General features: G+C 40.5%; 1 protein-coding gene across 1 annotated transcript in view; it reads left to right on the top strand.

Annotated features, from left to right (window-relative positions):
• llgl1 (LLGL scribble cell polarity complex component 1) overlaps positions 1-25494 on the top strand; it is a 50572-nt gene that overhangs the window by 2572 nt on the left and 22506 nt on the right. Inside the window, exons 2-6 of the mRNA XM_055005052.1 lie at positions 1902-1999; positions 19740-19821; positions 19930-20090; positions 21013-21159; positions 25216-25378. Of these exons, the coding sequence (XP_054861027.1) occupies positions 1902-1999; positions 19740-19821; positions 19930-20090; positions 21013-21159; positions 25216-25378 (651 nt within the window). The remainder of the gene's footprint in view (positions 1-1901; positions 2000-19739; positions 19822-19929; positions 20091-21012; positions 21160-25215; positions 25379-25494) is intronic.

Below are 25494 nucleotides of genomic sequence, written 5' to 3'. Positions count from 1 at the left end.
GGGTCATTCTCAAACACTTTTGGAGCTCATTGGTGAGTCTGGAACGATATTTAGTTTAGATTATATTCACAGTTGAGAAAGCTGCCTCGCAGCTGTATGTTGAGCCAAACATGGTCAACGTGTGCGGGGCTATTTCTCTCTCGGTGTCGCTTTATTTAGTTTTCTTTATTGTCTGTCCTCTTCTTCCCTGTCGTTTGCCTCAACTGTTTTCTGAACGCAGAGCTGTGATGTTTAGCGCCTGCAATGCAGAGACTTCAGCCAATAAAGTCTCTGCATTGCAGGTGGTTGAACTCATATGTAATTGGTCTGTGTGTTTCCTGAACTGATAGCCAATGTCGTAAACACTGGAAAAGCTGCGCTGGTAAAATAGAAATGACCCGTCAAATTGAAAATCTCATTACAATTTACTAATTACAGATGCGGGTCCATATAAGACGGCGCCTGGGTCTGAATCCGGACCGCAGTCTCACCAGTTATTGATTTTTTTATTTAAATACGGCGACACTCTAAATGGATTCTCATGACCAGTTTGAAATACCAGAGTTACTATTTCATGACTCCTCGTGGTGGCACTTATCAAAAGAATGAGGGTAAATTCAATAGAAGTTAACCCACTTGAAGGGAAGAAGAAGAGGAAACACACAGTGGGAAATGACAGATAGTGGAGTAAAGCACATCTATTAGGCTAATTAATTGAGCTGACACATTTGAGTATTAATAATAATACACACACACACACACACACACACACACACACACACAAACCGCAACATCACAGTGAAGTGAATAAATCCACGTTCCCTACTTTTTGCCATTTTGGAGGCATTTTTTCTTCTTCCATTGCACAGATGTTGTGATGTATTGTAGATAATTGTCCTGTAGTTTATTGCAAAATTGCTTCATCATACCATCAATATTGTGGGAAATGTTAATTGATCAAGTGAAAATGAAGCTACTTTTGATCCAGTTCTCTTTGTGTCTTGCTCTTGCATCTCACAGCAAACTGATTTTTTTAAGCTATAACTTGCTTTTGTTTTCAAATATGAGGATTTGATATTTTTCTGTCACATATGATAACAAACTGAATATCTTTGTATTTTCAACTGCTGCTCAAACAAAACAAGCTGTCTGAAGAAGTGTCTTTGGTGGCAGTAGACTGTAGCTGGTGAGACATCTAAACGGTGGATATTCAGGTCAACTGAATGGTGTACTGTGTTTAAAGTCCATGGACTGTTTGTTTTGCTGTAACAACACACAGACACCCTTTTTTTAGGGTTTGGAAGCAGCTGCCACAACTGTCACAGAGGTGGTCTCTCCTCAGGAGGCTTCCTTTTGGTGTGACTGTATTGTGTGATCTGACCGGCACTTTGTAGACAGAAAGAGTTAATGTTTAATGTCATGTCTGGGTTCCAAGCTAAATGCCTGTTTTCACACATTTTTGATGCACTCAGGGGTACACGAAACTTTGAAGACCCCCCGATACTTTATAAAACCAGCTTTAGGTGTCTTTCTACATGGTTCCTATTTGCTTTTTTTTCTGAAGCTGTAAATGCTTTGCCAGCTGTCTCATCATCTCCCGACATGTGCCAGAAAAAAAACCTGTGAATTTATGTTAATCACATTTAACAAGGCCAGCAGAGCATTGCAATAAAGCAATGCTGCTGCCATCAATGCTTTTAAAGAACTTTCCTCTAACTTTATTAAGGGAATCCTCCCTTTTAGACGCCTCACTGACTGCACAGTCCGACAGGACAACACACAGACAGACAGAGCTGGGTGCTTTTCAAGGAAATATGTCTGAAAAATAAATCACAGCTTTTCTTTGTCTCATTTCATGTGTCATCAGTTAGTCTTTTCTGTTTGTCTTTCCCACTCTTTTACTTTGCCTTTCTTTCTCTCAGACGGTGGAGCATGGGTTCCCCCATCAGCCCAGCGCTTTGGCTTTTGACCCCAAGCTGCAGCTCATGGCCATTGGCACAAAGTCAGGAGCCATTAAAATGTATCCTTTGTCATTGGTGAGCTTTTTGCATCTGACAGATGTTGTTTTTGCGGCATCATCAGTCTCGGTCAGGCTGGGCAGTTTTTAAAAAAGCAACTTCATGATTTTTTTAGCAGTCCAAGTTTACTTATATCACAACAGTATAGTCCTGTGTAGTTAAAACTGAGAATAGTTCAAACAACCAGAGTCTCAAAACTAAAAGGGGTTATACTGTATTATTTAAGACAAGTAAATGTGCTAACAACAAATGTGAGTTAGAACAAGAAATAAGATGGTGTTGTTATTGGACAAACTGTAATTTATCAGATTTTTAAGTGTAACCCAGGTCCAAATCTGGCTGATGAAGACTTGCAGGACCAAAACTATCTAAGAAATCCTTAGATTCCAAAAGCTTCCACTGCTGTCAATTTGCATCTTTTGAAGTGCTTCTCTGTTTATATCTGCATCAGCTCTGCAGTGCAGCTACAGTGCTTGCTTCATCTGTAGGTTCATGTGTTTCTTGCATCTGTCATGCTCTTTTGATACCGTTTTTTTCAGTATAACATTTTGTATCTGGTGCAACTTCTAAGATAGCAAATACTCTTTCTTGTAACTGCTGTCATTGCTATTTAAAAACATCCTTTCTGCACAGACCATGGTGTTTACTGCTTTTTAAAGTAAATCAACATACAGGTTATGTTCTATATTCTTAAGCAGCGCTGTTGCCTTTCTGTGTCTGATTGTGCTTCATAGTGAAATCCTAATCAAGCATGATTGCAGAAGAGCTATTTATTTGTCAGTTTTGTAGAACGGTGGGCTGCTGGGTGCGCTTTCTGTCTTTGAGACAAGTTGCGATGTCTGCTGCACCACCAACGTTAAGTGAAGAGGACCGATCTGTTACTCCCTACTAAGCTGACAGTATTAGACAGTTGGTTATTCTTTCATGTGGATTTATTTGTATACTTGTGGCCGTTATTCCGATAGTTCATTGTAGCTTCTTTTCTGTGCTGAATAAATATCTGGGATGATTTCTAGAAAAAAGTTTCATCTGGGAAGCAGCTCATTGGAGCAGGCAGGTTGTAAACAAACCGTCGCTTTTACTATGACTAGTTCAAGAGAAATTATAGGCAAACATTAAAATTATTACTCAGACTGTTCTTTGTAAACACTGATTACATTTGCAGTGACGTTCAAAGTAATGGGACCACAGTTGACATTTCAGATGCACCAGCTTTCAGTGCCATTTGCAGTTAAGTGGGCTAGAAAAGATGACCAACCTGGGGGTTTGTTTACTACCTGTGTCACACGTATTCCTGTCTTGCTGCTCCCACATCGCCAATTCACTGTAATTAACTTGATGAGTAAAACGTTAGAGCCGGTATGACTGTCATCCAGAATTATGAAAATGACACCAAGACAGACGAACAAAACATCATCTTTATAACATGTTCTAAAAACTGTTCGGCTGCTGATTTTATCTTTGGAGACCCAGAACAACATGAATGCATTTCCTGGTGTGCGGTCAGCGGGAATCTAACCCCCAATCCCGTCAGTGACCGTGCAAGGTTTGAGCACTGAGGGAAGCTGCACTGGAAATAAGTACTACTTTGGCTTGTGAAATGTGCTGTAGCAAAACCATAATTTAGCTCATGGTGTCAGCTGTGTCAGAAATTCCAGGAGGCACATGCACGTCCACACACACAACTCTGACGTGTTGTTGATATCTGTTATCTCTGTGGTGGGTGACTCTGTCATGATCACAGTGGTGCTTCTAGGTGGAATGCTGTTGTATTGCTGTAGGTGAGTTTGCTCAGAATTGGCTTACTTAGAGCTTAGGAAATGAAGCACTTGTTTATTTTAAAGCACGTGTATATGTTAAAGGCATTGGTTGCCTCACATGTTCCATGTTTGTCTTGTATGTTTCATTCGTGAGGGTGTGTGACCTGCAGTGGACAGCATGTAACAGGATTTACCACCTCAAACTTGCCTGTGGTCGGATCTGAAGATATGCTCATATCAACTGTGTATGGTTATTTACAAAAGTATGTACACGTTTATCAGTGTGCGATGGGAGCCTGCTGCCTGTGTGTGCGTTATGTGCAGATGCATTAGACTGGAGAATCAACTCTTTGAGATGCAGCTTTCAGAGAGGGAGAGGAAGAGAGAGACTGGTGGTGTCAGGCACTTGCACCCCAGACAGAGATGGATAGAGGGAGAAATGGAGGAGGGGAGAGATGGAGATAAACAGGCAGCAAAGACAAGGGAGTGTGAAAGAGACGGAGGAGGAGGCGAAATAACTCCTATATGGCTACACGTACTTTAGCAAAACGTCAGATACCTCAAAACTTACAGCTGCTGTTGGAATGAGCAGAAAGTCAGCGTGTGGGAAGTTTTACTAAACATTAATTTTAAAGGCATGTAAGAAAAAATAGTGTCTTGTTTCACATACGACTTCTTTCAGACATGCATTCCTCCCTGACAGCATCTGAACATGTCAACTTTATGTCTGAATGAACACTCTGGTCATTATTTCATAGAAGTCAAAGTCAGTCTTTGGCATTGGCCCTATGCATGCGCAATACAGCCCACTTGGCCAAATGGACATCTACCTCATAGCCCAGTTTTTGCACGTGCCTATTTATCCCTTTACCACTGGTCAATACTTGTGAATATTGTTTATATTGCTTGTAATTTCCCTAATTTTTCTTTATTTATTTCTCTGACTTCCAACTGTTACCCCAGTGCTAATTTTGTGCCACCTCATGTGAATACGTGTGCTGGTGTGATGATGAAGAACCTTGAATCCTTAAATCCTAGTAATATTTCTGTATCACTTTCAGAATGACAAATCTGCTCTGTAGAAAAGAAAAACTGAGTACACATGCAGATTCCACAAGCACACAAGTTTTTGGAAATTTAAAAATTAACAAGGCTAAGTTCTGCACATGGCAATAGGAATGCATCAATGTGCACAATATTTAGGCTACTCCTGCAAATATCCTGCTGAAAGACTGTGACCAAATAATCTCAAAAATAAGAAATAGCTTGAAGTGACAGAAAAGATATTCTGACTTGAGTAAATAGATCAGGCTTTTCCAGTAAAAGGATGGTTTGAGTCTCAATAATTAAATGTAGCTTATAAAGTGTGTCTGAAGTGACGAAAAGTACAAAATAATTTCCGTACGATCCTGTCTTGGTGATGAACTCGCTGTTTAGGTTTAATCTTTTGTTCTTTAGCAGCTCCTTGAAACTTGATGTACTGTTCAGTCTCACAAGTATGTAAAATATTAACCCCTTGATGCCTGAATTTATTTACAATTAAATATAAAAAAAAAATCCACTAAAATAAGTGGAGATTGTTAATTTATCTATTACAGATAGAACATAGATGCACAGATATATAATAATAACAGATATATAATAATTAGGTCCCACTCCGACCGGTCCTACGAGAAACCAGTGCTTGCAAAAGGTTCCGAGGTATGTATTGAATATGCACAAACCAGCATTGGGGGAATGGATACGCTGTATCGGCTGCAGTCTGAATGAAAGGGGTATGTTGCGAATTCGCGACAATAGGCGTCAAGGGGTTAAGGGCATACTGTGTTTGAACAAACCCAGAGGGAACAACAATAATGTTAAAGCAACCTTTTGTCTGAACGACAGAAGACCATCACTTTGACAGTTTGATGAAGCCAGTAAGGCTACGTATCGCCTGAAAAGGGTGAAAGAACTGAAGGTTCTCAAATGTGTGAGCTTTCTAGTTCTCTGGTTCCTACATGTTATGAAATTGAACATTTTTGTTGATTTTCAGTTATTAAAGCAAAGCACCCAATGACTTTAAGATGCCAGTATGATGGCCGTTTTCCACTGCCAACTATACGAATTGCTGACCAAATCTGTATTAATCAAGCAGTAGTAGCAACACGACTGTTTTTAGGGAACAAAATGTTTCAGAGCACTTGCAGTTGACTGTTTTGTATCTGTTTTAATGCACATCATAGAAGGCATATTTGTAGTGAAATTGGGTAGAAAGAGTTTTGATTTTGCTAGGAAACAGATGTCAGAAAGAGCAACCTTAAACTCATGATTATTTTTACTATTGATCAATCTGCTGAAGGCCAGTACTTGTTTGATCTGACCCACAGTCCAAAACCCATTTTACGATGATATAAACAAATAGTCCTCTTGAACCAGGAAATATCTGGTGTTTCTGCTGTAAAAATTCCTGGAAATCAGGGTAATTATTAGCCACTCATTGGAATAGTTTTACGTTGGTTTTCTGATGATTAAACAAGTTTTGAAAACCAGGTTCAGTTGAAAAGGTTAAATTTGTTTGGGTTTTTGCATCTGTCCACTGATGATTGAACACACTTGCTGACTTTGGTCTGAAGCAGATGTGCTGGCCAGCATACCTACCAGAGCTGTAGTACACACTTCCAGCCTGCTGTGCCAGATGTGCGGTTCGACTCTCATGCTGATGCCTGAGCAATGTGCGGAGCTTGTTGAGCAGCAGGACCAAAAAGTTTATTGACTCAGTTACAAGGGAAGAGTGGGAAAGTGCAAAGTTTGTGCTACTTGTTTAGTTAAAACTACTGTTCTCCATATTGGCATAATTGCTGCTCTTGTTCGTATGTGCTCTCTTTCACGTTCTTGTTCAAGTTTCTCACTTGCTCTTTCCTCTTCTCCTTCTCCTGCTGTCTGTGTGTTTATAAAGGCAGAGTCATATTACACCCTGAGAGTTTGTGCTTCGACCAAAGACTGGGGCTCAGCAGAGGGAAGGGGACAATGTGGTGTGGAGTGTTTTTCGTCTATCTCCTGTCGTGGAATGCATGTTGCGCTGCCCTGGGTTCACCCTGTGTGTGCGCCTGCGTGTGTGTGCTGAGTCTACTCTTAATAAAGGGAGCTTTTGAAATGGTTTCCAAGACGACCAGCGCAGTTGCCTGGGATGAGGAGCACTTGCAGCCTGGAGGGGTTTTAATAGTCTGCAGCTCACCGCATCAGACACCAGAGTTTGTTGGTAAAAATGTTTCACTTAAAGGAGAAAAGGTCAGAAAGTACCTCTTAGTAACACATGCACCTCTACTGCTATGAAAACTGTGGGCTGTGACATTTTTATCGGGACTTTCCAATAAGTGCTGAATCACACTGACGCTTTGTGACCATGAAGCTTCAGTATCGGCCATCCAGCAGCTACAAACCGAGCTAATATTTACACGTGCGGCAAAGCTTTGATCCGAGTGTTTGTGCTCCAGCTGACAGTTCTCCTTGTCCGTCTGTCTGACATCCTGTTGGTCAAACACGCTACACTGCATGGCCACCCTGTTTCTGTTCTGATTCATCAAGCCTTTAACTCAAATTTCTATATGCTTAGAATATTGGATGTTTTGTTGTCTCTATCTTGCTGCTCCTTGTATTTTAGCAATAGTATTACAATTGCTGTAGTCCAACACAGTTTGCTGATGTCACAGGGTTGCACTTTTATTTCAGCCGTGACTGAAATTCTAGAGAAATCTGTGCTTTCACGCTGTGAGTCATGCACTTTTGCAGTGTCACTCCACTGGCAAGCTAAATTAAATGATGAATGGATAGAAATGAAATTCCTCCTTCCCTTTAATTAATTTCTTCACATGGTGACCCTGGTTGGCTGTGACAGCTGCTTTAGCTTACAGTGAAGGAATCTGGAATTGTTTATCCATCTTCAAAGTCAACAAATTTTTTGAAGTTTGTGGTGAAAACAGTAAACTCCCAATGTGCTTGTTGGTGCCACTCATTTCCCTTCCAATTGTGCTGCAGCTACAGTTTTTCCTGCCATTCCATCTCAACGGTTTCCAGCTTTTGATTTGATTTGTACCCAATCACATTAATTTGTTTTCATGCTTTGCTCGCCCAGACTGTGGTATCAGTTTCATTTGCAAAGAAAATACGCTCAAACTTGTCACGTTATGTAACCTATGTTACTTTTTCTGTTGTTTGTGTTGAATAAATCAGTGTTAGTATTCAGTGGTATGGTTCAGATCTAGTCATTGAGCTGAAGTTAGACTCTGATTCCAGCTTCAACACTCTTCCTACCCTTGACTTCCTCCTTCTCTGTTCACCTACACTGGCTACCCTTCGCTCACTTTGTCATATAAACTATTCTTTCTCTTACTCAACACTATTTTTGGTCCCTCGCTGACAATTTCTCACTCTTTTTGTCCTGACTTTTTGTTTTCCCCCTGTGTGTCTTTCTGTTTGTGTCTTTCTTTTTGCTTCTGTTTGTCTCTGTGTCACCCAGTCCCTTGGCTATAAGCTGCTCCCTCATTGATATTCCTGAAGAATGGCAGGACCTTTAAATCCCCCTCCCCTTCTGCTTTCTTTGGCTGTCTTACTCCCCCTCTTCACCCTTCTCGTGCCTCACTCGCTGTCTTAGGTCCGTGCCGGCCTCCTCATCCCCCACACCCATACAGATGAATGGACACACACTCCACCCTTTCCCAGTGGGCAACAAGTTGGAGGGGTCTCTCTGTCTGTTGGTATAAAAGGTGTGTGGTCTCAGCAAGACTTGGAAGAGCAGGAATGGGTGACTGAATTTAAGTGAGAGAAAGTGAAGAAGGATAATGTGGAGTCGAGAGTAATGATAGAGCTAGCTGTATCTTCATCAATGCCTGCCTATTACAATGCCTTTGCCAATGCGACTGCAAATATTAGGGCCTGTTAATGCTACATGTTTGTAAAGGACTTAGCTCAGTTAAGGAAGAATTTAATTAACTATATTTATTTGACAATTTTGATAGTGACTTTGACTCAAAAAGAACACAAGTCGTGTTAGAATCTACTGGCATCAGTCCAATTTATTTATTCTTTAAATACATATAAACAAATCAGTTTGAAAACAAGACTGAGAGCCATGCTAGCGGCTTTATGAAGTTGCTAGCATGGCTAGATAAGGAGCTAAATGCTAACAACACATTGCTTATAAAGACTATCCATAACCAATCCCTGTTTACTTCAATGGCACTACATTTACTGTGCAACAGTTTCTTTTGGAGGTTGTTTAAATTGTCAGTGTGCAAATGTATCCAGAAATGAGTGTTTAGGGCATGCACACTCCCTTCTAGTGCAACATGTGAACTGTACAATATGAAACTGTGATGTAATCGTGCTACTAGTCTGACTCTGTGGATGTAGACTGTGGGTATAAGCCTAGCATTTTATGTGGTATTTTTCACCCTTCCTGCTATCTACATCTTCAAAATCCCCTTTGCTATGGGAAACAACAACCACCTTCAAGCCAGAAACTAAAAAAATGTCGTGTGCTGTCTTTAAAGTTGAGTGAACAAGTTAAATAAACTAAAAAGTTGATTACAAGATTTAAAACTAGAAAAGCACTCACAGAGAGCAGTACTCCGCCAAGGCTGCTCAGTTGATGTGTCATTTCCGACAGATGAAATCTTTAATAAAAAATGACCTTGCGCTGAGCACAGACATGTGTTATGCATGTGTATGTTATGTATGGATACCGAATTGCGTGTAAATTACTCTTATAAAGGTCTGCTGATCAGTTCATCGCTTTTGGCAAGTTATTGTTTTGCTAGTGTTAAAATAACCGTTCCCTCCATGCTTTTATTTTGAAGGCATATTTTTAATGTTACGGGCTTTTATTTTGTAACCATTCCAGCGACACAGGAAGTGTTTATCTAAGAAGCGGTTTTTTGACATGACGAAGGCGAAAAAATTCATGTAAGGATGAAAGAAAATGGTTCCACGCTGTTGCTGTCAAGCAAAGGATGTGTATAAACTTAGAAGCACCTAGCTGCTATGGGGACAAGCTCTTACGGTGAAGAAATGAGTGAAGGACAGAAAAGTGAATTTGTGTTCAAAATAAGGCAGATGGCTGAACGTAAATAAAGGCTTTGTGAAACATCAGAAGCTTCACCATTGTCTGACTGGGGTTTGCTACATTGTGTGACCTAAATATGTAGCTGGCGGCAGGAATCGATGTGACTAAGAAACACCCCACAGTTTAATTATTTGTTCCTTGTATGATTTTCAACTGATAAATCACAGTCAATGTGTAGTGGGATCGCAATCATGTGATCGTCAGTGGGTAACTGACACAGTGTTTATGTCATGGTTACAGCAACGCCGTGCCGGCAGCTGTATCTAGCAATGGGAAATCCTTAACAAATCTGTGGATCCAGACTATAAGCCGCATCTCTGTGAAAATCTAATCACTTGGTCCTTGTGTCATTTCCAGAGGTGGGTAGTAACGAGTTACATTTACTCCGTTACATTTACTTGAGTAACTTTTTGAAAAAAAATGTACTTCTGAGAGTAGTTTTACTCTGCCATACTTTTTTATTTGCCACATTAGATATGCTTTATTTTGCAAGAGAGATGCCCCCAGTGAATCTACCACATGACTGTTTCCCCAATCCGACAAAGCTACAATAATCACATGACTCAGTTTCACCAGACGTCGCCCTGTGTTCACATGACCACATACAAACTGTGGCGGCATAGCGGGACAAACTCTACACGCGTAGCAGACAGGGTATGACAAAAACGGGGGCATTTTTGAGAAATTTTATCTTGCTTCGGAGTCCGACAACATTAGCATAGCATTAGCATGGATATCTCCAGCTTTTGTCTTCTGTTTACTAACACGGGTGAAGTAAAGCGTGACATCAGGCTTGGTACAGTCTATGGTAGGTCCACGTGATACAGCGTTGGGGTGGAGGGTGGGGGCACATACAGCATACATTATACAGCATATCTTGTTACTGGAAGTGGTTTGCACTGTTCAGACATAACAGCGTTACTTTACTACAGGCATTTGTTTCAAAAGCTTTGTGTTAGATTTGGAAATTTGTGTTTCTTGTGCTTTAACTTGTCATTTTGTAAAGATATTATTTTGCTATTTTTTAATTTTATTTGGAAATACCAGAATTTGCACATTATTTTACATTTTTGTCTGATCACATCATTTCTAAAAAATAAATCAGACATTACAATCAAACAGTTACTCAGTACTTAAGTAGTCTTTTCACCAAATACTTTTTTACTCTTACTTGAGTAATTTTTTGGATGACAACTTTTTACTTCTACTCGAGTGATATTATTATGAAGTAACGTTACTCTTACTTGAGTACAATTTTTGGCTACTCTACCCACCTGAAAATTTCATCCAAATCCGTTAGTCCGTTTTTGAGTAATATTTCACATAGACAGACAAATGTAAGCCGATCGTCACATAACTCTGCCGTTCCTTGGCGGAGTAAAAATAAGAAAGCTATTTTCAGTTGGTTTTAAGAACAGTGTCAGAGTGAGCATTCTTCATTCTAGTTTGGTTTCAGAAATGACGAGAGTGAGCGTTCCCACCACTCTGCGGTCCGTTGACCTATCTTTGAATGTCCTTTGGTTTTTTCCTTGCTAGCTACGTCTCACGTGGAGTACAGACAGTGCGATGGACAAAGCTAATTTATGGTGTTGCCAATGTTTTATGATACGCTTCTGCCTTGGAAATTGTGTATAAGTATAATGTGTACATACGCACCAAATAGGAATGTCATGTTGAAATTTTCTGTTAGATTTTGTCAAGTAGTAAACTGTGTTAAGACACGGTTTACTACAGTTACTGCAGAGTTATATGTCAGTGAAAACTTTACAGTCGGTTTCAGGACATGCGTAATACGTACTGTGTTCATGAATATGTCAGTGCTTCTATGCTGATCTATTTTATTTTCTCTGTAATATTTCAGTTTTGCAATATTGATCCAAAATCAAGATCAAGTAAAGTACAGGAAAAGCAAGCCCTGTAGGATTATTTGAAGACTTTTGGAACTTTAGCTAGCTGTCTAGCTATGCACGAGAGCAGGCACTGCAAGGGCAGCATATCAAGTGTTGCCCAAAGATTTGGATCATGTAGTAAGGCTGCTTGGTTCTTGTGAACTGGCCAAACTTAATAACAGTGATGGAAATATTCCATCAAAACTATTCCCATCTATCCTATATTGTAGGAACACTGTCACTGCATACCCATCTTAGTGCCACCCAGGACGACTGTGACTATTATAAAGAAATAAACAAGACAGAGTTTTTTTTGTCCTATATTGGAAAGACAATGGGCGCAGCCATACCATTATCCATCATTGACACAGCACTGTGGAGATACTGTAGTTCTGTTTATGTGAGACGATGGCATTAAAAACTAAGTCCTGACCTACAGTAATATTAAGGGAGGCATCTGTGTCAGGTTTCATGGCTTTCTGTGTAATTGTTGCTGAGACATTTCACTTAAAATCCCAAATGCCGGCATCATGTTGGCACTTGGAACAGTCTGGGGATCACTACAGAGTTAGTAGAATTCATTTTCTGGGTGCCATGAATGTTAGTACAAAATATCAGTCATATTTATAACGCTCCATCCAGTACTTACACTTTCAGCCTGGACCAAATTGGTAGACTGACCAGGACTGCCCTCATGGAGTCACAGCTTGCCCAACTCTGAGGAGAAAATAACCTCAAGAAAAGATTATGTTGGTTAGCAAAATGCTCCCACCAGCATTTTGACATAAATGTGACGTGTAACTCACAGGGCATTTAATGACCTGTAAAAATTCCTACAAAAGACTTGCCAGTTCTACAAGGCTTGATTTTTGACTTGTGCCAGCTTCTGCCGTCATATATTCTCTCAGACTGAGAGCACTTCTCTTTGTGAAAATCTTAAAGTTATGGATTTTTTCATTGTGTTTTTCTCATTGGTATTATTCATAATAGTAGATATTACAATGTAGCTGTCACACAAGTTGTGGTCGGCTCAGTTTTCCTCAGATAGTGATGACAGTCACTATGTTCAGCTGTTGCAGTTATCCAAATCATTACAGTTCCTCTGGGGATCATGAATGTTTGTTGTAGTACAAATGAAGCTTGTTTGTAGCATTTAGTTCCTAATCTGACAATCGTGTACATCCATGCAATCAAGTTAGACTGCCTTAATGTGCACCGAAGGGGGAGCATGGAGAGTGAAGTGTGGGAGGTGGAGAGCTACTAGCCCAGGGAAAGGATGCAAATGAGACAAGATTGTTTCTCTAGTGGGTGGGTGGAGTTTGGCTTGTCTTGTTGACTGCCTTTTGCCATCTGAAGAGTGCGTGATTGTGTGTGTGTGTGTGTGTGTGTGTGTGTGTGTGTGTGTGTGTGTGTGTGTGTGTGTGTGTGTGTGTGTGTGTGTGTGTGTGTGTGTGTGTGTTGCTATGCATGTAGGGAGGAAAGGGAGTTGGAGAACACTCACAGTTGATGTTTTAAAAGTTTAGGAGCAAATCAGGTTAACTTGCCTTAGGTCTGGCTCTAAAACCTTTTGGGGAATTTATGTAACCTTTTTTGGCTATTTTTTCAAGTCTAGATTCTATGTGTGTCAACATGTACATTCATCTTTGAGTCTGGTGATCCATCCTTCCTTCCTGTTCGTCCCTATCTTCTGTCACATTTATGTGTGAGTTTGTGTGTGTCAGAGGCTGTGTTGGCTGTTGCCTGTGTGTCCGCATTTAGGACAATGCCTTCTGTTTGTCTGTATTCAGACCGTGAAATCGCTTTATCCTTGCTAACGCTCTCTCTCTACATCACCGGGCAATTGGTGTGTGTGTGTGTGTCTGTGTCTGTGTCTGTCTGTGTCTGTGTGTGTGTGTGTGCCTGAGTGTGTGTGAATGTAAGAGACAGTGATTCAGTGATTATGAGTTACTGTTGGCCTCCGTTGTGTACATTTCGGGATCCTCTAGTGAGCAGTACAGCAAATCTTTTCATCTTACACACAGAACATGCAGATCAGCATAGTGAAACCAGTCACACAACAGGCTGCTCAAAGAACGCTTTATGTATCATCTAAGACCAGTTATGGCCTTATGTCACTGCTTTTAGGAGTTTATGTTATTCATTTTTATTAATATTATCAGTTTTCATTTCCAAATTGGACTGAAGATGCCTTGAGTCAGTGTTTCTGTGTCTTTACCAAATATTGACCTAACTGTCTTGAGCCTTTGGTGTCATACTCTTTCTTGTGTCTCTGAATTTTGGAAGAAGCTTCTGATTTGCATGACAAGACATCCTGAGTTCCTCCTCTTGTCGTTTCCGTTCTTTAGCCACATATCTTAAATTTAATCCTATTTTTATCCTTAGATCTTTTGGAAATCGTTGATTCATCAGTTCTTGATGTTTACCATTAGTTACTCTGAGTGAACAGGTTTAGAGTGTGGGTATGCGACATTGTAGAGACGTGTCAACCAAGACAGTCCAACAATATCCAGAGCCTTCAGCATCTCAGGGCGAATCTCATCCACACCTGACACCTTGCCACCGAGGAGGTTCTTAACTACCTTCCACAACTGTTGCAGCTGCAGCCCCTTTGGCTGACCAGTTCAGGCAACCCCTGAGCCAGCCAGGCCCGAAAAGCCTCCCTTTTCAGCCAGACGGCTTCCCTCACCACTGGTATTCACTAGCGGGTTTTTGGGTTACAGCCGCAACAGGCACCAGTGACCTTCTTGCCACAGCTACTAACAGCTGCTTCAGCAATGGAGGCTTTGAACATGACCCACTCAGACTCCATGTCCCTAACCTCCTCCGGGATGCAGGAGAAACTCTTCTGGAGGTAGGTGTTGAAAACCCCATGACCTCCACCAGACGTTCCCAGTTCACCCTCACTACACGCTTGGATTTACCAGGTCTGTCTGGCAGTCTTCCCCGCCATCGGATCCAACTCACCACCAGGTAGTGATCAGTTGACAGCTCTGCAACTCTCTTCACCCGAGTGTCCAAAACATAAGGCCACAGGTTTGATGATACGACTACAAAGTCGATCATCGACCTTTGGTCTAAGGTGCTCTGATAGACTTATGAGCAACCATATGTTCAATCATGTTGTTTGTTTTGGCCAATCTGTGAGTAGCACATAAGACCAATAACGAAACATCGCTCCAGGACCAGTTTGCCTTGGGAGACTCTACCAGGGGCTAATGCCCCGGACAACGTACCTCCCAGAATCACAGAGATACTCAACCCTCTCCACCACGATAAAGTGGCGATTCGACGGAGGGGAATTTTTTTTTTTTAATTAAAAATTAAGAAATACTTGAGCTAATTGAGTAATTATCAAAATAGTTGGCAGTTAATTTAAAAGCTGATAACAAATTGATTAATGGTTGATGCCCCATTCCTGGGCACATTCATGCGCCCAATAATGATCAACACTGCAGCTGCTTCAGAGGTTTATATATGTATTTTTTTTTCTTTTTTTCAATCAAATTCCTCTCTGATTACTTCATTCCTGATTACACCACTTTGTTTCTGCCTCATGGGAAATGACTGACTCTCCATGAGGAATTCTTTACTGTGCAGCCAGGAAATATCAGATTTTCTGAAGCTGCGTTTGAGCACGTAATTTTTTTCCCAGCTAATTCAAAACAAATCTCTGTAGTTGCTATCAACCACTGGAGATCTTATTTCCTAATTGCATGAAAACTGCGCTACTGTTCTTAAAATTCCTGCAAATGCCCATCCCTTTTCTTTCTGTCATAGTGCGACTGTTAATCAAAATTCACTGTAGACTAGAAGGAGGTTGACAAAACTGTGACTGCATACATGTTGCAGGGAAGATGCAGAGGGAGGAAGGATGACACATTTACATGTGTAAATTTTGCCGACTACTATTGAGGACTTGTATTATTGGTCAATGATTAGATCACCTGGGAGACAGAGTGTAATTCAGACAAAGTTTTAATGAGGTTAGAGCTAGAGGGACTCCATCTACAGCTGTCCCTCATGAGGAGGTGATGACAACATCACCGGGAATCCCTCTACCAGCTGTCCCGTAACATACGATCACTAGGAAGTGAGCTCTGTATTGTGTCTCATCTGAGAATCGTGTGCTACAGTTAGACTTTTAGGTTTTTCAGTTGATCACACAGGCTTAATGTTCCCACCCCTTTATTGGCAAAACAACACTGCTTTACTTGACTTTACAACTCTTCTCTTGACTCTCAGACATTTTTCATTTGAGGCTGTGTGGAACAACAGTTTGAAACTGGAGATTATAGCAAGTGGCTCAAATCCACCTCCTGTCAGAGGTGCTACAGACCAGCCAAGTGTCAAGGCCCTGACAGTCTTAAATAGTCATTAGTGGTCTTATTTTTTTCTCAGGTTTCTCACTTCTATCTTTAAAGCACAGAGTAGCTGTTTCAATTTTTTTCTCAATCTCTCGACTCATAGGTTTCTGTTGTCTTTGAAGCAGGGTTCTCTCCTTAGTTTGTGGATCATACTTTGCACATTGTGTCTGCTTCTAACAGCCATTTAGCACATCTTGCAGTTTTAGTCTTAGTTTAATGATGCAATACTGGAACATTTTGGAAAATATGCTTGTTTTCTGTAAATATGCTTGTATTGTTCATTGCTGAGATGCAAATATAGTCTTACATAGCCATTCCACAGGACAGAATGGTCTGGCTGGACATCATTAGCATTCTGCTGAATGGGAAATGATCAGATGTGCCTCACCGCAGATTCCAAATTCTCTGTAAAACTTGACATTTTCAGTGTGGTAGGTTTGTACCTGTAGGTTGTTGTTGGTGGTGGTGGTGCTGTTGTTTCGCATTATAACGTGGATTTGAAAACAGTAGCACATGAAAGATGCGCAAAATGTCTGGCTACTGTAGGAACGTGACTACAGTCAGCAGTTGGATAGCGTAGCTCGGCACAAAGACGGTGAGTGTAAATCTTTCTACAGATAAAATCTTGCTACTTGCACAAATGCTAAAACAACAAATTGTGTTTTCTGCAGGGGCTATTTACCAGACTATTTTTGGAGAGAAAAAATAGTTTATAATGTGTTGTCTGTGTAGTTTCTCATTCATCCAGGTCATGGTTATCCAAAGTTGTTTAAAACAATCCAACTGGACTTTAAGAAAGTTCCTTGAAGACGTTTCACCTCTGATCCAAGAGGTTTCTTCAGTTTTGGTGGTGGTTGATGTTGCCTCAGCTTATAACCTCTGTGAGGTGTGGTCAGTGTTATTCACATTCCGACGACCATTGCCAAGGCCCACCTGGCTCCTCAACGATGGTCGTTGGGAGCCAGGGAGTGACAAAGGGGGTCGTTGAAATGCGAGTTTCACCGAGCCCTCGTAATGTGTTGATTAGTGAACTTTTAGAGGTTACCTGGGATCATAGTCAGCTTAGCTGTTTCCTTGTGGTTACAGATTTTATGCAAGATAGTGGTGTCATTCTCCTCATCTGACTCTGCAAGAAAGCAAATTTCTCTACTTCCCAAAATTTGAGAATGTTTCTTTAAGTGGAATACTGGATACTTATTTGTGGTTTTGCTCAGTTCAACTAAGTGCTTTGTCTTGGTCTCCCTGCCCCGCTTTTTATCTGGACTGGCAGTTCATGACCCATAAGTTAATGCTTCTCTCACACCTCCACCCCCAGCTGTCTGAGGCATGTGTTATTGCAGTGAATAAAACGCTGGGACAGGAAGTGACAACACTCAGGAATGCTAGTATAACGCTCAACTTGGCCTCCAGGGGATTAGCACTGGGAGGAAATGAATAAGGAGGGATTTAAGTAAGGAAAAGAAAGAGGAGTGCACCTAGAAGAAAAGGGTTTCCAAGAACAAGGGGAAGGAATTTATAGCTAAGAAAAGAGATACTGGTTATTGGTTATCTCCAACAGACCCCTTGTGAGCTCCCGTTTTTCTGACCATAGCTGTTAGGAAGCAGTAGAAGTGAGGGTTTAAACAGTAGTGAATTATGATTAAGGAGTGTCTGTGACTGCCTAACAATTTATTGGGCAACACACAGAGTGGGGGATAAAAAAAAGCAGTGAAAAAATAAGTGGATTTTGGGTTTTCCTTGGAATACTGAAAGCAGGAAGAGAAAAGACTTGCACCAATAGAGTAAAAATATGAAAAGGAAGGAAAATGGGGAAAATAAATGTAGTTATAATATTTACCTTTTCGTTTTCTTAGATATAACAGAGTCTTGTATAATGAAAACAATAGTAGGAATACAGAAAACCACCTCTGTACATAACCATATACAAACATGGGAACTCCCCCGATTTTGTCTTACTTTTCTGCATTTTTAATCCACATTCCTACAGGCTTATGTAAGCAGTGTGTGGTGAAGTGTGTCGGCATTGCTCACAAGCAAGTGTGTATATGCATGTAGCTTCTAGCGGGTGTGTGTTTATTCACAATTTAACCACATTTAGCGCAGTTGTGTGCATGTCGTCACAGTTCTTGAGAGTAGTCTTTATTTTATCAGCTCAGCTTCATTTACTGGACTAACAAAAGCAAGACTGGGAAGATTGCTGTTGATTATACACACACAGACGTATGCACAGCGGTGATTTGAGCATCTGCGTCATCTGGTGTTGGTAACTGCTATGAGCTGTGTTATAGAGTTCTATTTTCTTCCCTGCTTATTACACCCAAGCAGTATATGTCTACAGCTCAGAATTATAGCACTCTGTCCACCCAGTTTTATTGTTTCTTTTAAAAACAAAATTTCTCTGTGGCTGCTGGCGTGTGTGTGTGTGTGTGTGTGTGTGTGTGCGTGTCTTTTCTACTTTCACGTTAATGTTGTTATGGGCTGATGATGCTGAGCTGCTCCGAGTGCGCTCTTATTCTGTATACAGAGTCTGATAACATTGTACAAATTGTGTTATGAAGTAGAAGATGGGCGACTATATCATGTAATACATTTGTGTTTCCTCCTACAAGCCCATGACCATCTGTACAACTAAAACATTTGTGGTTTGATTGGCACTTTTTAACCAAACCGCCCATCTCTACCAGTTATGCATTTTTTTAAAAACCAGGGTGGGAGTCTGATGGCTCACCCTGGCAGTGTTGGCGCCATGCTTGGCACATGTACTGATGTGCATTTTTGAGGGTCATAAGTAATGTGATTGAGCAGGGAGAAGGAGGATGAAATTTCAAGAGTAATCGTTAACCCAGCAGATGCAGAGTGTCTCAGTTAGATTTTTGCTCTTCCTACTGGAGCTGTTAGCATCTTTCTAGATGACAGTGTGACATTGGGGCTGGCAGATATACACTTAAATTATCTAATGATAGAAACGGTCATCAATATTGTGGATTTTTGATTAGAGAAAGTATTGTTAAATGTCTTAACTTTTTTTCAGCTTGTGTGATATACTTCTTAATGTTTAAAATTAGCAAAACATACACAGGCATTATTTACCTTCTATCGGTTCTATAAAGCATATGGGTTCTGTAAAGCGTCTTGAGACAATTTGATTGTAATTGGCGCTATATAAATAAAATTGAATTGAATTGAATATTTTCTTACATAACACCAACAGTTACACCTCAAAACATATCACATTATGGACATGCTATTCTAAAAATATTAGAATAATGTGTCATCGTCCACCTCTAGGGGACCAGTTGGTGTCTTACATCTCACACATCTAATCTAGTTTTCTCAAAATCTGTTTTTCAGCGCTATATTTTAAAAGATTCTCCTCTAAAAACAACTGTGCTCCTTTGTACAAATGAGACAGCTTCTTTTTTCAGCACAAAGATGGTTACACCCATTAAATTCATGCCAGAAATACCCTACATGCACCGGTTGTTCTTGCAGCTGAACTGTGGATCTGCTGTGTCTGCTAGCTGTGACATCTTATAAATTAGCGGATTACTCTGCTCCACTTGTCTCATCATTGCTCAGTGTGAATGTTTGCAGAGTTGTGCATTTCCTTGATGGAGTCTTCATAGCTATGGCGCCCCTGGTGTGGAGTTTACAGGACTACACAAAGACACAACTGCTGTCACACAGATCCACTTCCTACCTGGACAGGTGAGGCCAGTTTTCTCCTCAATGTAAAAACGTATAAAATCCTCCTGCAAGGTGAGTCAAATGATTGATAATTGTGGTCATAAAGTAAACATGCTATGTCTGCTTCAGGGTCGTCTTCTGTCGCTGTTGGATGACAACACGATTCACCTGTGGGAGCTGGCGGCCGGGTCACCCAGAGAGGTGGGAGGAGTTAAGAAAGAGGGTGTGATCTCTCTCCAGGAAGTGGACAACTACAGTCTCCCAGGACGACCTGGCATTGAGAGCTGCAGGTACACAAAGCTGTTTATTCTTTCTGATCTTTTATTGGTTTTTGCCGTTAAACATACCTGCAAACTAGTGTCCAATTTTAGTATTAGCCAGATAATTTGTAGAGTTTGTGTCAAGAATTTTGTTTGTGCATCGTCCGCCTTTGTTATGAGATCATCTCTCCCGCCAAATTAGAGCTTACATCAGTCTTATTAGATGGGCCCTTCGAAAATTAGATCTCGCCTGCTATAATGAGACATTGGTTCAAAGAACCCTCTCTACACTTTGCCTTGCTGAGTCTTGCTGTCAAATTTAATGTTAAGCTTCTATTTGTGTTTTGCTGCTTTTGACATGTTTGGAGGCCACAGTGCAGCATTTTATTTACTAGGTCAAAGTGAATTGCAAAGAATGATTGTGCTTGACAGATGAGCATTTGCTGTTACCACTGCCTCAGAAAACAGCTGTTTAAAGGGGTGCCCCTTGATATAATGATAGCTAAGCTAGTTAGCATCAGTTTTCTTCATGGCATTTGTCAACTTGGTTACCATTGGTGGAAAGTTCGTAGGGCTGTACCCATTGCTGTAATTCTGTGCTCAAAACATGGCCAGTCAAATTGGACTTCTTCTGCAGGATAGACCTTTGTCTTTATTTCTTGTGAAACATGCAAGCTAATTGATAACTCTAAATATGAACACATTTGGAGATAAAATTGTTGAAGCTATGTGGATAAAATGTGTATAATCAAACAAGATGTTGTTTTGTCATTGTATTGTAATGTAAATATACTCCAGAATTTTCTACTGGGCAAGAATACCTCTGAACTTCCCGACCTCATTTCAGCTTTGTGTCTGTGTTTGAAGTAAATACCTTTAATCCATACATGGAAAGCAAAATTCATTGTTACTGCTGCTTTATGTTTTTTGTTCTTCTTTTTGTTTCTCTCAGTGCCACTCGGGTGACTGTCCTCCTCCTGCTAAAGTCATGTGAACTGCTCTGCATCGGAACAGAGGGAGGCGGTGTGTACTTTCTGGAATTGCCTCACCTCTTGCCAAAAGAAAGCCAGATGCTGCTGCAGGATCAGGTCACACAGAGGTGAGACTGTCACATAAATGACTTCCCATAAAACAAAAGATCAATAAATATATTTTAAAAAGTCCAATGCATTATGAGGTAAGTATTTTTGGAAGCCATGTAGATTTTAGACAAAAACAGCTGGTAAGTAACTTTGGTAAACTGATGGAGCTGGAATTAATTAGTAAATTAGTGTTCAACTCAATTATTTAAGGTAGGACAGGAAATCCCTCTGAAATGTCATTTTAGACCACACTGTACCTAGTGACTGTTTTCACATGTTATTTCTATTTAGTTCTAATTCTCTGTCTAGGTCTCTCTTATTGACTTTTCTATACTGTCTTTATCGTCGTTCCTCCATCTCTGTCACAGCATGTCTTCCTTTTAACAGTAAACACTCCAGTTTCCTCCTCTCACACATCCAGCTGGGCAGGGCAGACACACACGTGCTTTCAGAGACAAATATTCCTTGTTGACCAGCTGGCAGGTTGGATTTGTGGAGTTCAAGGTCCGTAAACACTGTTGGATCTTTTTGAAAGCAAGAAACATCACATACTGAGGACGTAAAAGATAATATTCTCTGCAGCAGTTGGCACATTGTACTAAATAATGCAAGTTTTTAAAGTGTTGTGAGACTGAACAGCACTGAATTGATTAAGATAATGGTGTCTATGGTTAGACTGGTGCAGGCAGTTTTGGGACATGGTTGCTTTGGTTATATCCAAGAAATCTTGGATAGGAATTTGAACAAATAAAAATAAATAATATACAGGACAATAACACTGCTGCAGTAAATTCCTGTGATGTTAAGCTAAAAAAAAAAAAAAAGGAGGAATTTTTTGAGCAATTTTTGCCCTCACAACACATTTAAAGAAATCTTTACTGTCCCACTTCTTTTAAACTTGCTTATAAACTTCTTTTTTAAACACAAATTTCCCCAGAAGTAACCGGTAACAGTTCTGAAACTTTTCCTTTACATGAAAAGTTTCGGTATTTGTGTTGTTGTGTTTGCTCTTCACATGAACTTGAAGTGGGCATGGCTCAGTTTGATAAAGGAAGTGTTGCATAGTTTTGTGCACAAATCTGAACGTAACACACAGTGGCTCGGTTGTTAGCCCTGTCGCCTCACTGCTAGAAGATCCCCGGTTCACATCCCGGTCTGGGCCTGGGATCTTGTGGAATATGCATGTTCTCCCTCTGCAGCGTGGGTTTTTTCTAGGTTCTCCGGCTTCCTCCCACAGTCCAAAGACATGCTGAGCTTAATTGGTGGCTCTAAATTGTCTGTAGGTGTGAATGCGAGTGTGCTTTATTCTCCCTCTGTGTAGCCTTGTGATAGACTGGTGACCTGTCCAGGATGTCCAATGCCTTCATCCTAATTCAGCTGGGATAGACTCTAGCGTGCCCCCATGACCCTACAGAGGATTAAACGGTGTATAGATAATGGATTAATGGTTTATTATGACGGATTCTGCTGTCTGACAACTGTCAATCAAATCTGATCAATACACACTCACACAATTTTGGAGTTTTAAATTCTTTATATTTACCTTTTTTTTTCTCCACAACATTAACTTTTAATGTTGCTTTTTTTTGGCAGTGGAATGAAAAACTCTGAAACCTAGTTTGCAGAGACTTTACATTTCACAGTACTCGGTCGACCGTGTGTGAATGCATCAGTTGGAAATACTGCAAACTTATATAATTAGGCACAAGAGAATAGCTCACAATTCAAAATATATCAAAACATCAGAAAACAGCATAAGCGAAGAGGAATGCAGGTCACCAGCGCCGAGAGGTAGACCTTTAACTGTAGTACAGCAGGGGTGTTATGTTGTAAGATGTTTCCTTTATTTTGTCCACCCCCTCTGTGATCATGTAGTGTGCTGTGCAGTGATGTATGAGAGCTCAGCCATGAACCAGAACGCAACAGTGTGAGGGGAGCACAGACGCACAAAGTGGGAATGGGATGTTATCGTAGAACTATATACAACATTGCATGATGGAAAACAATCTGTATGAATTAAACATGTGCACTTAAGTGTTTATTTTTTGTGTTTTGTGCTGCAGCCTTCCTCGTTGAATTCCTGTGTTGACGCACTGGCAGTGTGTCAGCGCTTCTGTTGTGTTTCTTTTTTATTCTGCTGTGTGACTGTCTGACTGGTTGGCCAAACCCCTCATTAAGCGGCTTCTTTAGGGATGTGAGCAGAACAGAGTCCTAACGAGGGCCCTGGTAAGGCGTTTGTGTGTGTGGTGGATGCAAAGACGGGGAGGTTTTAGACAGTGAAGCTTTGTACCGGCTGCCAAAATGCAGTGTTCCGGTTGGGGAAGTGTTTCAGCTGAATCTCCAACGTGCACAGGGACGCACACACGGAAATACACACTCAGCACACAGAGGCTCATCACCGGGACTCTGTAGCAGGATGACAGGATTCCCTAAAAATACTTATGAACGGAGAGACTGAGACAATGGAATGCTTTGTTGGGAATGTTTCTGCCTCTGTGCTTCCGGAGATGATCTTCCTCAGTGAACCCCACCACAGCAGTTTGTGTGTGCCTATGTTTCACCCAGGCCGACTGTCTCTTTAGTTCCCCTTCATCCACACTGAAGAGTCCAGAAAGCTGCAGTGCTTTCTTGTTTTTTACTGTTTAAAGATACAATAAAGATAATTTCTTGTCATTTTCTCTCTCTCGCCCTGCAGTTTCTTCTCCTATCTTCTCCCTCGTCCCTCTCTTTTCCCCATCCTTCATTGAGGGAATCCTCTGACATCTCGAGGGTGTGTCCTGCTCCACATTCCTCTGCTGCCTCAGAGGAATGTCTAGTTCATAAGCTCCAGCAGCTCAGCTCCAGCTTGGTGTTGATTTTGCCATTGTTGCTGTTGGAGGAGCAGCCTGTGCAGTGGTGTTAGTTTGTAGAGATGATTTGTGCTCTGTGCTGATTATATTATGATACATGTTTTACACTTCTGGAGTTTTGCTTTGGGTTGTTTTGCTACAGAAGAACAGGAAGATTTTTATCTTTGCTGTCCAACTGGATGATCCACAGACTTTGAGATTTTGCCTAAATGAAAAGTGCATTACAAATAAAATTCATGATGATGATGATTATTTATTATTATTATTATTATTATTATTATTATTATTATTATTATTATTATTATTATTATTATTATTATTATATGTCTTTCAGAACTTCTGTCATGTTATCATCTTTCACATTCTGTGAGGACTGAATGTACGCTCCATCATTAACTCATGATGTGGCTCCCTTCTAATCTAATAGATATTTTCCCTCCTAAACCCCATTTTAACAGGAATTCAAAAGACGAATGTTAAAAAAACATCACGGTTCTTTCTTTGAACTATTACAGCTTTTTTTCACCAAGTGGCAACATTAACAAAATATTGAATTTAGGTAACATGATAGAAGATGGTTGTAAATTTGAAGAAAGACTGAAATATCTCTGCTCAGAGATGGTTTGTCATGTTGCCGACGAATGATCTTCTTGATCTTATGACAGTTGTGTCATTAAAATTTCATGGCTCGCTTTTAAGCCCTTAAATGGCTTTCCTCATGCATCCCTGATTTATGGACCTAGGATGTGCCCTCTTGGTTGCTGAGATCTGCAGATGGAGGCCTGTTGGTTCCTCCCAGGACCCAGGATAAAGACTGATTGGGCTTTTGTTGTTGGAGCCTCCACACTATGGAACTCTGCCTATGAACACTATATTTCTTTAGAGTCCTTTTCTATCTCTTGAAACTGCTTAATATATGCTTTTATATGTGCTTTTTAAATCCTATTTACTTTAACGTATTCATTATACAGTTTTTTCTTCCTGTTTGCTTAAGTGCTTTTGCCTTTTTCTCTCATTTTATCTGCTTAGTGTGGTTTTATTTTTTGTTTTTCACAACAACAGTGTGATAGATTTGATTGATTTGATTGATTCTTATTAGTGAATTATCACACTTTATTTTAGGGGAAATTATTTGTAATTTATATCCTCTTGGAATACAGTAAAGCAGTCCCTTCATGGAAAGGCTACAAATGTGAGATAACAAGTAATATTTTATACCTCCAGCCTGCCAGACAACTACAGATGTGGGAAATCTTTAGGGCCAGTGGAGTCTCTTCAGGAGCATCCTCAGCAGACGGGAAAAATTCTGATTGGCTACAGCAGAGGCCTGGTGGTCCTTTGGGATCTGAGCACTCGTCATGCTGACCAGCTGTTCCTGGGCAAGCAGGTACGTGGTTTAGAGACAAAGTTTAGTGCACATTGATTTTGAGGTGTGTTTTTAGTAGTAGTAATTTTATGCTAATGAAAAATTTTGGTTTATTGCTTGAGGATGTTATCATTTTT

This window comes from Amphiprion ocellaris, chromosome 19, assembly GCF_022539595.1.
Source record: "Amphiprion ocellaris isolate individual 3 ecotype Okinawa chromosome 19, ASM2253959v1, whole genome shotgun sequence".
Taxonomy (NCBI): domain Eukaryota; kingdom Metazoa; phylum Chordata; class Actinopteri; family Pomacentridae; genus Amphiprion; species Amphiprion ocellaris.
The sequence above is the reverse complement of the archived record's forward strand: the minus strand, read 5'-3'. Positions and strand labels throughout refer to the sequence as shown.